This window comes from Diabrotica virgifera, chromosome 2 (genome assembly GCF_917563875.1).
Source record: "Diabrotica virgifera virgifera chromosome 2, PGI_DIABVI_V3a".
Lineage (NCBI taxonomy): Eukaryota > Metazoa > Arthropoda > Insecta > Coleoptera > Chrysomelidae > Diabrotica > Diabrotica virgifera.
The window spans coordinates 163,637,665-163,652,397 of record NC_065444.1 but is presented as its reverse complement, the minus strand read 5'-3'; the positions used below and the strand labels follow the sequence as shown (position 1 = coordinate 163,652,397).

The 14,733-nt window shown below is 32.1% G+C and overlaps 1 protein-coding gene across 1 annotated transcript; it reads left to right on the top strand.

Annotated features, from left to right (window-relative positions):
- The first annotated feature begins 306 nt into the window (after positions 1 to 306).
- LOC114332099 (ribosome biogenesis protein BRX1 homolog) lies at positions 307 to 13,469 on the top strand. Its single transcript, XM_028281813.2, has 4 exons — positions 307 to 660; positions 2,139 to 2,415; positions 11,582 to 11,865; positions 12,894 to 13,469. Exons 1-4 carry the CDS (start codon positions 556 to 558, stop codon positions 13,413 to 13,415), a joined length of 1,188 nt encoding a protein of 395 aa, XP_028137614.2. The 5' UTR covers positions 307 to 555; the 3' UTR covers positions 13,416 to 13,469.
- Positions 13,470 to 14,733: the final 1,264 nt, after the last annotated feature.

Genomic DNA, 14,733 nt, shown 5'->3' with positions numbered 1-14,733 from the left:
GAAAATAATTCTAATGCAAATATTTTAGCACAAATATCAAAACAAAATAAAAACACAAATAATCAACCTCAGTCAACGTAAAATTCTGGTTAACATTAAAATGTTAATTATATAAAAGTTTATAAATTTTATAAAATATTTAAAATCAGCTGTGTCTGTAGATGCAGTACTACCATAACGTGACACAGGGTGACAAACAAAATCATAGATTAATAATATAGTATTACAAATTTCGACCAATCACGTGCCGAATTTCATACAATTTTCGATACAAGAACTTGCATAGTGTCATACAGGGCACAAATGTACGTACAAGAAATGATACAAGAAAATGTATACAAGAAACGATATCAGAAACGATATTAGAAATGATACAAGAAAATGCATAGTGTCATACAGCCTTTAAAACCATTTTGGTAGCTAGAATCATACCATAGAAAGCTATGTCAATGGCTAGAACAGTAGAAAATTATAACCTAAAAAGAAGGTAGAATTAGGTTAAGTTGTATTTAACTTTATTTTGATTTTTTACACGTGTATCGGTGTATAAGTAAAATGGGAAAAGTTAAAAAAACCAAAGAAAAACCTGGCGTGGCCCAAGAGGAAGCATCAGTGGTTCCTCCTGCAGTTCGTCAATCTGATGATCCAGTTGATACAAAGGTTTGTAACTTATAAATAAAGGTGTTTTATATGTACATTTTTTTATGTAATTATGATTATTTACGATCGACATCATTAAAAAAGTATTAAGTAAATTTGTTCCCTGTTTTTGGGCATTAAGAAGAGACTTCCAATGATGCCTCATCTTATTCTATTCATGTTTAAGTTTTAAAATAGGTCCTGAGGCCAGGTTCTATCTAGTCTCCTTATGGCAGGGCCATTATGGAATAATTCCCTTACTAACTGATTTTCATGGTGAATGGTACGCTCATTTTGTGACTCCATGGCTTGATGGGATTTCTTCTCTGATGAAAGGTATATTTAAGTCTTCGTGAACTGTTTGATTACTTACGTACCATGGTGCATCCACTATTGATCTTAGAACTTTAGACTGAAATCTTTGGATGATATTCAGTGACGTTGACTTTGCACAGCCCCAGAGGTGTAGTCCGTAGTACCAAATAGGTTTGAGTATTGCTTTGTACAGAAGAATTTTGTTTTGGATGTTGAGTTTTGATCTGTGCCCAAGGAGCCAATAGATTTGCCAGAATTTCAAGTCTAGCTGTCTTCTTTTGGTCTGGATATGTTCCTTCCAAGGAAGACGTTTGTCAAGATGGAGGCCAAGGTATTTAGTGTGTTACTGTTGGTATTCGTACATTTTCCATTCTTACAGGTGGGCATGTGTTGTGGCGGTTGGTAAACGTTATTTGAGATGATTTTGTTTTGTTTACTTTTGTTGTGTACCATTCACTTAGTATGTCCAGATGATGTTGAAGGTCTTGTGAGGCTTGTATGGGATCTTCATTTACAGCTAGTATTGCTACGTCATCAGCAAAGGAATCGATCGTAGTATTATGAGACTCTGGTATATCGGCTGTGTAGAGTGAGAAAAGCAGCGGCCCGAGAACACTACCTTGCAGAACTCCGGAGTTAATAGGATAGAGGCTGGATTGTTGGTCTTTGAATTTTACAGAGAAATATCGATTTGATAAGTAGGATTTGATTAGGAGGAAATAGTTACTAGATAGTGCTAATTTTACTTTGTAAAGCAGACCTCTGTGCCAAACTTTGTCAAACGCTTGTGAGATATCTAGGAATACAGCGTTGCAATATTTCCTTTCTTCGAGAGTTTGTGATATTTCATTTACTATTCGATGGACTTATTGTGTAGTAGAGTACATTTAATGATATTAATTTTATTTCTTATGCCAACAAATTTGCATGCAGTTGGACTAAACATTGGTTAACTATCTATAGATACTAACAGCATGTTCATAGAATACTAGGCAAAAGTTTTAAGAAAGTATTAACCCATCTATTAATAAAGGTTGAGTCTTTTTTGCATACGATTTCAAATGATCTACAGATATTTATTCCCCTTTTAATTGAATTAATAATCAACATCAAAATTAACCCCATAAAAACTGCAATTAAATATTGATTTTAATTATTATTTGACTGGTAAAATATTTTTTTAGAGAAAATGGATAAACAAACAAAGAGTGCTCGTTTTTGCATCTCGAGGAATAAACCACAGAGATCGGCATCTTATGGAAGATATAAAGAAGTTAATGCCTCACCACAAACCAGAGGCAAAAATGGAACGCTCAAAGACACTTTCTGTTATCAATGAGATGTGTGAAATGAAGAATTGTAATAAAGCTGTGATGTTTGAGGGTAGAAAGAAGAGAGATTTATATTTATGGTTATCAAATACACCCAATGGTCCTAGTGTGAAGTTTTTAGTTCAAAATGGTAAAGTCCATTACCTATAACATTCTATTAAGGGGGGGGGAGTATGGCTTGAAACAAACATTTAATTTATTTATAATTTTAAATAAAAGTGCATATGTAATTTCAAGAATATAGAGAATCAAGAATATAATTATATAGAGATAAAGCGTGTTGAACAGTCCTACCTTCGCCTCGTAGGGAGAAACTTTCAACAACTGTTCACCTCCTCTTTTGTAAATTATTCTGTGATTTAAAAAACATATTCTGATGTCAATCACTTTATCATTTGACAGACAAATAAGAAGATGAAGTTGTCAAAACTTTAAACACGTTTTTCTCAAAACTGATTTTTCAAAGGTGGTGGACATTGTAACTCAAAAACTACTTCTCCGATCCACCTGAAATTTTGCAGAGATTTTCTTTAAACATTTCGTGAGATAACAATGTCGAGATATATTTGGTTTTATGCTTATTTTTTGTTTAGAAATAATGAATATGTTAATGTTTCAAATAAGTTGGTTTTTTGACTTCCAATGAATTCCAAGAACTCAAAAATCATTAAAATTAAAAAAAAAAACTCTACAACATTATCTCGAGTTTTACCTTTTTGAATTTGTTGTTTCACATAATCCACTGACGAATTCTGATGTCCACTGCAAAATCCATTTTTTTGGAGGTGCCTGTAAAAATTTGCCACTGTTGGCTTATTTTTCAATATTTTTCCTTGAATTTTTTTTTAATATGTGAATTTTACTTAATACACTTCGACAGTTGAAAGGCAAAAGTTACTAAATGCCAATTTGGGCGATGTTGAGTTATTATATATAACTGAAACCAGAATATATTTCTGCATCGATTGGTTGTATCCTCATGTGGCTACGATGAATTTTTTGTCGCTTGGTAATTTAAAATAATTTACATTTTTTACAATTTTCAGCGACCAAGCGACTAGAATTTTGTAAATTTAAGAACAACTTTCATTTGGTACCTACTCCATTTTAATTCTTTACAGTTAGTAAGTTTTTGTTAGATTGTATTTTAAATGTTTGGGCGCTTAGTGATTTTTTACAAACAATATCTAGAGTTGTTAAAATGCTTAAGAAATTTTACCCTATCCAAAAATATTTTTTTTGTCATTTATGACTTTTTTTCGCACATGAATTAAATACCATTTCTTGTTTAGTTAATTATATCTAGATGTAGCTTTCTTAAACAAGATAAATAGTTCTTTCTTTCTACCTAAAATAGGTGGAATTTGTTGCTTAGTAATAATTTACCTGCCGTTTTCTTTAATGTTTTAGTTGCTTAGAATATACAATATATTTCATTAAAAAAGAAATTTTAAAAGAAAGTTTATCATTATTACATGTAACCTGTTCCGTCATTTAGAAGGCCTCCAAATCATAGTTTGATTTGTAGTTAGTAACAGAATATCGGTTAGTGTACTCCGAATTGTGGAATAGTTAAAATCTATCAAGTCAAGTCATTTATTTATGTTAATATACAAAAGTACTTACATACATCAAAAAATAGTATAGAACTTTGTTTCACAGATATAAAATACAAATATAAAAGCACAAGATATAAAATACAAATATAAAAACACAAGGCATAATATGAAATAATACATACATCAATTAAGACAAACACTTTGTGGGTTTCTAAGAATAAACAAAGTACAATTCAACAATTCACAACCCAGTTCCAAATATTAAAGTTAAAATTTAAAAATTCATCACTGCTGTAAAATGCTTGACTTATGAGAAAATTCTTTAGTTGTTTTCTAAATTGTAAAATTGGCAATTCAGTAATTTCAGTAGGCAACTTGTTGTAGAATGTTACACCATAAGAGTTTGGTCCGTCTCTACTTCTTTGGAGCCTGGTGTAGGGCAGTATTAAGGCATGCTTATTTCTGGTTTCATATCAGTGTACATCAGGAGTGGGCAAAAGCCGGGCCACGGGCCGGATCCGGAACTTTTGCTTACTTAGTCCGGCCCGTTGACAAATCCCGCAAGCAATTTTTGTATCTCTTTTCTCTGCTAAAAACATTAGCGTATGCAAAACGTATGTACGCGGTGTAGTCCTCCGGCCCGGGAGACATTTTGAAAATTTCATTTTGGCCCGCGTTTAAAAGTATCTGCCCACCCCTGGTGTACAGCTGGTTCCTAAAAAAACTGATACGACTCTTAGTAAGATTTGATCATTTTGAACAGTCTATGATTGGTCTGACATTATATTATATTTATTATGACAGACAAATAATAAAATAAACAAACAAATAGCCATTTTTTGAGGTTGAAGTTATCTGACAAATTTTAAGATTTGGCAGTGACAGTGACAGTATGTAAATAATAAGTATTTATATTTCAAAATATAATAAATTAAATATAATTAAAGTCATATTCATTATATCACACCTCATCAAAAGCTTCTTACAAGAACATAGTCAGCGATTTTGACATGGCTTAGAGCCAGCCTACATCAAAATCCCCTATAAGTCGTGCTGGTAATTGCCTTGCAGCGAGATCAAAAACAAAAAGAAGAAGAAAGTACACTGCTCAATTTTCTACAAAATACACTTTAAGAGTCGTATCGTTTTTTTGGAACCAGCTGTACATCCTCATGTCTTTGATGACAATCTATATTTTGTTACACATGAACAAGACTCTCTAGAATAAATAGCGAAGGCAGAGTTAGTATGTGCAGTGCAACAAATGCTTGCTGACATTCTTTCTGATAGGACAGGCCAGCAATTATCCTTACTATTCTTCTCTGAATACGAAAGACATCTTTGGCTCCAGCACTGTGACCCCATGCCAAAATTGCATAGCTGATGTGTGAATGACACAGTGCAAAATAGGCCTGTTGTAAAGTGAACTGAGATACACACTCAGGAAGTCTTCTAATCAGAAAAGTTGCAGTGCCTAACTTAGCAACAAGGGACCGTGTATGAGCTTTCCAACATAATCCTGCATCCAAGTAAACCCCCAAAAATTTTATTTGTTTGTCTGCATCTCCGGATGGAAGCTGTCTTGTTGAAAAAATCAAAGATTGGGTTTTATTGATGTTTAGAAGCAACATATTTGCTGCAAACCATTGTTCTGCCTTATCTTGTGCTTGTTTTGATGCCTCTATTGCTGCTTTACAACCCCAATACTCTATACCAGCGTTTCCCAACCGGTGGGTCGTGACCCACTAGTGGGTCGTGGGCGGATTTCAGGTGGATCATGGCGAGGATCTTCTAGTAGCTGAATAACGTGCATTTATATCATCATAGGTGAGGGATGGGTCGCGAATATGAAAAAACATCAGAGGGTGGGTCGCCAGACATAAAACCCATGAACCCATGCTCTATACATATACACATACACTCTATACATATACACTCTATATTTTTTACTATTGGGTATTACTTATTATTATAACTTATTTTTGAATCAGTACATATTTCAAATAAGACATTTATACATTTCACTGATCGATTTATACATTTCACTAAAAAAAAATAGTCGGTAGGTAACTTTTTCCTGGTTGCGATTTAGCAGAAGATATTACTAACCGACACTATTTCCTAAACTATTTAAAAAATACATAGTCTACAAAGGGCAGTTTATAAAGTATCTAAACTGCATTTAAAGTTCGTTGGAATTATGACAATAAAACCACTAAATCATGTTATATGAATTTTTTTTTCAAAATTTCAAACTTTAAACTGCTCTAGTGTAAAGTTAGCCAAATGTCGCTTGGTCATTTTTGCCTTTCAGCCGTCGACTTATTTAATTTAAAACTAAAATAATTGTATCATAGTTTAAAAAAAATCACAAAAAGTGCTTGAAAGATTGATTTCAAACCATACCCTCCGCTTAAATAAATATTGTAGTTATTAAGTCTTGTACAAAAGCGTAGGTGCAAAATTTTGAGCCAATGCTGTTTAAATGCATTCATTTTTTCTAATCCTTAAATGACTACTAAATATTTTTGAAAAATATAAAGGCAGAATGAAAGATTACATTATTACCAAGGACTGAAAGTCCTGTAGAATAAACAGTTTCTTTTTTCTTGTTTAATCTATTACATCATACAATAACAATAAGCATACAAGTTGATTGATACAATGTTGTGAAAGAGTTTGTCCAATGATCCACTCCCTGTATGCACTGTTCTGTTACATTCTTACATTTATGTTAAAAATGGTAAAAATTTATAACTTTACATTATTACATTGATAGTAAAAAACAGGGTTGTTTTGTTTTAAACATTTTGTTTAAAACACTTAAATTAAACAAGTGCTTTTTTTTCATTTTCTTTATTAATATAACATCAAAAAATTCTCAAATACATTATATAAACTTTTTAACATAATTATTTATTTATTAATAATGTGAACACAAAAAAAATTGGAAAACTGAAAATATTTTGCAAAAGAGTTAATCAATTTCTCAAAACTGTTTCAGACTCATAGTAATCTTGTAGTTTAAATCAGTCACGTCATCACTGATGGAATTAAGCTCTTTAAAAATTGAAACCAACTTAGCAGCTTTGACATTGCCTAGCCGATTACGTAGTTTGGAATGGTAAACCTTATGATGAGAAGAGTCTTTCTATGTTGGCTGACGATGCAAAAGCTGTGTGAAGCTGTTGAGCAAGTTTCAATGCTGTAGTATACCTATTTATTTTTTTCTTAAAACGCCACCATGCCAATGGTTTTACATTCTCAATATAGGTGTTTAGAAAACATATGGAGTAGAGGGTACACACTTTGCCTGGTAATAATAATAATCTAAAATGCTTCTGGATGATAATTTATAATTGATGGATGATAAGTTTATTTTCAATAAAGCGATGATCAAGCAAATTTGCCAAAAAATGAGCTGGGGTCACCAAATCATTTGCATGTTAAAAAACACTAAGCACCACCAGAAACAGCACAAAATAACTGACAATGGACGTTATTGCAATAGACAACTTGTAATGCGGATTTATAAATAGTAAATAGTCTGGGGTTCCCCAGGCAATAGCTCCTAATTTTGCAATTGGTTTTCTTATCTATTATTGAGTAGAATAATAATAATAGAACAAACACTTTCAATTAATATTATGTTTAGGAAAATATGATTTAAACAATGTTTTCTTCTAAGTTTTATTTGTTTAAAATATAAAATTAAAAAAAAACATTTTTAAAGCAAAAAACGTTTAAAACAAAAAAAATGTGTTTTAAACAAGTTTTATTTGTTTAAAACATACAATTTAAAAACAAAAAATACATGTTTAAAACAAAAAAAAACGTTTGTTTTGTTTAAAATTAAAAAAACATGTTTTTTTGCAACCCTGGTAAAAGAATAAAACTATCACAATTTAAAATTAATTTCATATAAATAAGTACATATACAATAGCTGTTAGAATGGTAGATCCAAAGGTGTTCTTATCTTCAGCCTTCGTGTTTCTTCACTGTTGTCAAGCAGATTTATTGCCAGTGTATTTGGATGTTGCTCTTAGCGTTTCTTTTGAATGAGATATTTCGATGCCTCAGAAGCCAATCGGTGTAAGTCAATATTAAAAAAAATGTCAAGTGTTTAAAATGAGATATACTGAATTCGCTCCATAGAGTTATATATTAGCATAGAGAGAGTGTCATTCAGAGCGAAGTGACGACACCATCTTTTTTATTTGGATTAGTGCTGTTTCACTCTTACGCATAGTAAAGCTGCTACAGTTGTCCTCCTCTTCCGTGCCTATATTCACACTGAATATCATCATAGATTTTCGATACAATGTGTTAGAAAGAGATGCAGCAAACCACTCCATCAGATCTTGTCGTCAGGAAGCGCGGAAGGTAGGCTCCCTCTATGTTAATATATACCTCTATGATTCGCTCTGCCGAAATTCACTTTGACACATTCGGAACACAAAAATTCCTACCTCACACTATTAACTGCTCAAATCAACTTATTCTTTCATTAAAAAAAGAAGAATTATTAGAAATAGTGGGAGTGTATACTAATCTCATAAAATTTTGTTGAGTTTATTTCTACAAAATATTTTTATTTTGTACAATAAATAATTTTCTCATTTGTTATCAATACATTATAATGGTGTAAATATAGTTATTTTTCTAACAAGTGGAGAAAGTCATTCTTTTCCGCACGCGACTGCAGTTTGCCGAACGACGCGAAGCGGAAGTTCGGCAAGCAGTCGAGTGCGGAAAAGAGACTTTCTGCAAGAGTTAGGAACAATATTTTTTCTAAGAGACTTTAAAAAATTACCAAGTCTTCATCAATTAATTTAATTAATATGATTATTTCATTCATAGGAGATTCTGACCAACAGAAAGCTACAGAAATCTAAATTAAATCGATAATTTTTGATAATTTCCCGTCGTCAAGTATATTACGTCAGATGCCCTTCGTTGCTACGAAAAAATACATTCAGTGACATTAATGACAATTAATGTTTTAAAAATTATAAAAGTGATGACTTTCAACCGTCAAATTAATATTTATAACAACTGTTTGTTTAATTGTACTAATTTGTACTTACATAAATAAATTACAATAAAATTTTGGTTTTGAACAGTTTTATTCATGAAATAATCGCAACAAATTGTACTCGATCTCTAAAATTAATATAGAATTTTAGAGCTCTTGTGCAATTACTACTGAAAATACATACACAAATTAATTCTTTGACAAGGTTGTCAAAACCAAACTTTCAATATAATTAGCTAGCATGACGACGATCTTGGTTTCCATGACGATGATTCAAAACGACTGTTATTGTCTACCGATTTGACTTTCGAATATTATGTCAAAATAATTTTATTTCATCGAATTGTCGCGTTAATTTCATTAAAACAGGAACACAATAAGATATATTTGAAATAAATTAGTAAATAATATCTAAATATTAGTTTATTGCATGTATTATAAGTACTTGTAAGGCCATATTAACATTAAATTAACACGCGTGCGGAAAAGTAAAAACCGCGTGCGGAAAAGTGAAACTTTCTAAACTAAAATGCGTGCGCGAAAGTAGACATTTTTGCACGCTCGTAGAAAAAATAATTATTGATCGGCGTAAGGTTTATGTTATTTATGTCTGTTTACTGTTAATAATATGTATTGGCCTAGAGCTGCATTCCCGGGAAATTCCCGGCTCAAATATCCCGGGAAACCGGAAAAAAATGAAAATCCCAATTCCCGGGAATGCTTACAAATTTCCCGGGATTTTTTTAAATATTTTATTTTAAATTATGAGAGGAGATAATATTACTAACTCAAAATGAATAAATGATTTTGATACAATAATTATTATCTCTGTCTGTTTAATAATCATTTTAAATTATTCCACTTAAAATATTTATTTTTCAAATATTTTAAACCTTCCAATTTTGGCGTTAAATCAGAATGTATCATATCCCTCAGCATAAACATTCTTTTGTTTATGCAACGATCTGATTCATTTGGAAGTATCCAGAATTATAACATAAATATTTATTTTGAATTAAAATTATGTTTATTAGGTAGATTATTAGTATTACTACTACTATTAGTAGAATTAGTACATAGGAAATTTAATACGTTATTGTATTAGTGCAAATCAGCTGACCGAACGTTTAAAAAAATTACTCACTGCACCAAAAAGCATCAGACCTACATCAACAGAAAGTCTCTTTTCAACTTCAGCAAATTTCTGTACAAAAAAAGAACCACCCTGAAAGATCAGACACTCAACAATTTATGTTTTTTTTTTAACATATACAGTGTGTCCACGGTTGGGGTGCCCAAGAGGAAAAACTTTTTTATTTTCAATTTTAGCGAAATATATCATTCTTGATAAAAAGTTTGCTTGTTTTAAAACCCATTAAAACGAAATAAAATTCAAGTTTTTCAAATCATGCTTAATTTTGTAGCCAATTTTATGTAAATCGCTATAAATTTGTTCACTAAGTTCGAAATTGTAACAATAACAACTTGGGAGAACAACCATTTCGCTTCTTTGGATTATGAAACCAAACTTTGTCGTTCTCCTTGAAACATCCAATTATTTAATAATTGAATAATTATTAATCCAATAATTTTAACAATAAAATTGACCACAAGATAAATTCTTTTTTGAACGCTTAACATTGTCAAAAAAAATGACAATTCGCAAATTATTTATCGGAGTTGACAGTTACTAAGCTACATTGTAGCTTGGCAACACTAGATTATTGTTACTATTTCAAAGTTAGTGCAAAAATTTATAGGGATTTACAAAAAATTGACTACAAAATTAAGCAGGATTTGTAAAACTTGAATTTTATTTCGTTTTATGGGGTTTTAGAACAAGCAAAACTTTTTATCAAGAATCACATTTTTCCCTAAAATTGAAAATAAAAAAGTTTTTCCTCTTGGGCACCCCAATTGTGGACACACTGTATCAATAATAAAAACAACGAAAATTCAGATTAAACACAAATTTATAATGTTTCTATTTTTGAAATTTCCTTTAAAATTTTGAAGTTCTCTAAACATTTTTAATTTTTAATCAAATTTATACGTTGTTATACTATGTAATTGCATTGAAAAATTAAAACAAAACAATTTCTTCTTTTTATTTTTAAATTTACCGATTCCCGGAAATTCTCGGGAAATCCAAATTACCGACTCCCGATTCCCGGAAAATCAAAAGGGGCCAGAAAAATGGAGCTCTATATTGGCCAAGAGCAGGTATGTTTGGTTGTGTAGTAATTTCCAGTCAAGCCTAGCAACTGAACTTCCAAAAAAGAAATTACTAACATCAGTGTCAAAGTGAATGTAGTGTTAGAATCCTGTGATCTTTGAAGTAGCTTCTGCAATGTGTTGTTCTTCTGAGGCCAAACAGATATAAGTTCTTCATATCATTTTCCTCGTTATAACCAAATATGCCTCGTTATTATAGAGGTGTTATAGTTCTATAGGAATTTCATGTAACACCTAATGTATCTCGTTGTAAGCGAAACCTCGTAATACCCGTGTTCGTTATAGATAGAGTATACTGTATATCCTGTATGTCTTAAACCCCATGTATACTATCTTTTACGTTATAGCTTTATTTGGGTAATAATGTTTCAAGATTAGTGTTTTTATTTATCTTCTGATGATTTAGCAATTATAAATTTATGTTGCATTGACCACTTAAATATAGAATTTATCTTGTATTTTTTAGTTTATACAATGGAGGAACTCAAGTTAACTGGAAATTGCTTAAGAGGCTCCAGACCAATACTTAGTTTTGATCCTGTGTTCACAGAAAAACCACATTACAGTCTCTTAAAGGAATTGCTTACTCAAACATTTGGAGTTCCCAGGCATCATCCCAAAAGCCAACCATTTTTTGATCATGTATACACTTTTACTGTGCTTGATAATAGAATTTGGTTTAGGAATTTTCAGATATTGTCTGAAGATGGAGCCTTAGCGGAAGTGGGGCCTAGATTTGTATTAAATCCAGTAAGTTTTGTTTTCTGTATGCGTCATTGCACTTTTAAACCATGAAGCTTCATATACAGCGATACGCGCTTCAGAGACAGCTTTCTTTGACACCCTATACTCCTATACTGAAGACTATAATACTTTGTCACCGATTAATTTGAGGATCGCGGTAGTGCGCTTCGAAGTTACTTGTCCAAGAAATGTCCCTGGCGCGCTGCTGGAAGAGGGGGTGAGTTTGGTTGGTAGGCGTTCGAGCTAACCTCAGCAACATTCAAACGTTATAGCTCGGACGAATCCAACAGTATCTGGGTCACCTTCCCAGATCTCTTTAGAAGATTCTCACCTCAGGAAAAAATCCAGTAAGCTCGTTGTCTATTTAATGGTAGAAATAATACTAATTTCTGGTTATAAACACCGAAAATCTTAAAAAATCTATCATTCAATCTTCTCTTGTCTACTGCTGGAAATAGATCTCCCTCATAATTTTCCATCTCGTGCCTCGATCTTTTTCGATCTTTTGCTTCTTGCATCAAATTCCTATGACAACGTTTTAGATCATCAGTCTAACGTGGTGGTGGACGACCTCTGCTTCGATAGGCATCATCTCTTGGTCTCGATTCCAGTATCCGCCTTGTCCCTATTTTATCTGTCATTCGAGCTATGTGACCTACCCAGTTCCATTTCAGTGTTGCTATTCTCTCTACTGCATCAGCCACTCTTGATCTTTGTTGTAGCTGGAGGTTTGGGATCTTGTCTTGTAGTTAACAATCTATATTATTACATAAAGCTACTATTTGCTGTTACCCGAATTGATTTCAAATGTAAGAAATCTTTGGATATCGTGTTTATTTACTTATAGTTTTAAATGAAGCAAATTGTAAAGTAAATTGTAACAGAATAAAAATTCATTTATAAATCAGTCGATTTTAGATATGACCAGCTGTTAGGAATTATAATCTTTTTCTAATTCTACTGTATTAAAAAGAGAATAATTCATATAATCATTTTTTTCAAAAGATTTTCCATTTAATTCAGAATATTTGTAGGTAAAAATATTTTCTGGGAGTTTTGGAGGTGTGGCTCTATGGGAAAACGCAAGTTACATGAGTCCTGCAAGGTACAGGAATCAAGTTAGAATTGCTGCTAAAAATAAATATGTCAACAGAATCCAACAGAAGGTTCATGCAGAAGCCACCAGGCCAACAGAAAGTTATAAGATGAGACCGCTTGATGATATATTTCAAGGAAATCCGTTAGATAAAGCACAAGAATATAAGAAACAGGAAGTTGAAAATGAGGAAGCCCAAACAGCCATTATTAAAGAAGTAAAAAATAAAAAGAAGAAGAAACTAAAGGGTATAACTAAAGAAAATGGGACCAATACTGGTAAAACACTATTAAAGAAGATTAAACAAAATAAAAAGGCAAATGATGGTAATTTAGTAAAAACTAAGAAAAGTAGCAATTCTATAGTTAAAGCTAAAAATAAGATAAATAAAGGGAAAAAGGGTAAAATAGGAATAAAAGTAAAAATAAACGGACTGGCTAAGAAGTCTCCTCAGAAGTAACACCATTGGTTAGGTTTAAATGTTATACATAAATAAATTTTTTTTTGATATTGATATTTTTTTTCTTTAATTTACCTGTAAACAAATTTACCTACTTTAAGTAAAGTTTATAGTCTGTTCTATGAATCATAATCGCTACAAAACCCTAATAAATGAATATATCTCATTAGTTTTGTAGATAGCTAAAAATTAAAGTAGGTATACAAAAAATCGTGTCCAACATCACAAGTTAATGCAGATCCTCAAGAAGCTTGATATAGACCAAAAAGATATAAGATGCATTGAGAACTTGTACTGGTATCAGGCAGCACAATTAAAAATAAACAATTCTATATCCAAAACCCATACATATAAGAAGGGGTATTCGGCAGGGATGTGTGCTTTCCCCTCTTTTATTTAACTCTTTTTAACCCTTTTTTATTTATTCGGAAGCCATATTTCAAGAGTCTTTGGAAGATGCAGAGATGGGAATCAAAGTGAATGGAGTATTGATCAACAACATACGATATGCTGATGATGCTGTCTTAATTTGTGACAACATAGCAGATCTTCAACTTGTCACTATAATCGGAGAATACAGTAAGCGAATGGGATTAGAGATTAATACCAAAAAGACCAAATTCATGATCATCTCCAGAAACTTGGATGCATTTGAAAACTCCACCATAACACTGAATACTAAGTCCATTGAAAGAGTGAGCAAATTTAAATACCTGGGAACGTGGCTTTTTGAAGACTGGGCATCGGACAGCGAAGTAAAATGTCGCATTGAGCAAGCTCGACAAGCTTTCGTAAAATTCAGAAAGGTACTGACCTGTTCAGAGTTCGATCCTACACTGAGACTAAGGTTTACTAAATGCTACGTGTGGTCGGTGCTGCTACATGGCATAGAGGGCTGGATACTCAAAACGAGGGATATAAACAGATTAGAAGCCTTCGAAATGTGGCTTTATCGCCGTATCCTAAAGATACCATGGACGGCGAAAGTCACAAAAAATGTAGATGTCCTTAAAAGAATCGACCAAGAACGCCAGCTTTTTGAAAACATTAAGAAAAGAAAAACGGCGTATTTGGGTCACATCATGCGAAACGAAAAATACCAGTTCCTTCAACTTATAATCGAGGGTAAAATTGAAGGCAAGAGAGGAATAGGACGCAAGAAAATGTCCTGGCTCCGAAACGTAAGGGAATGGACAGGGATTAACGACATATAATCTCTGATACACGTTGCAAGAAACAGAGTTAATGGAAAATGATCGCTAACATCCATTAGTGGATTTGCATTTGAAGAAGAAACAAAAAATTGTGGAATACTTAT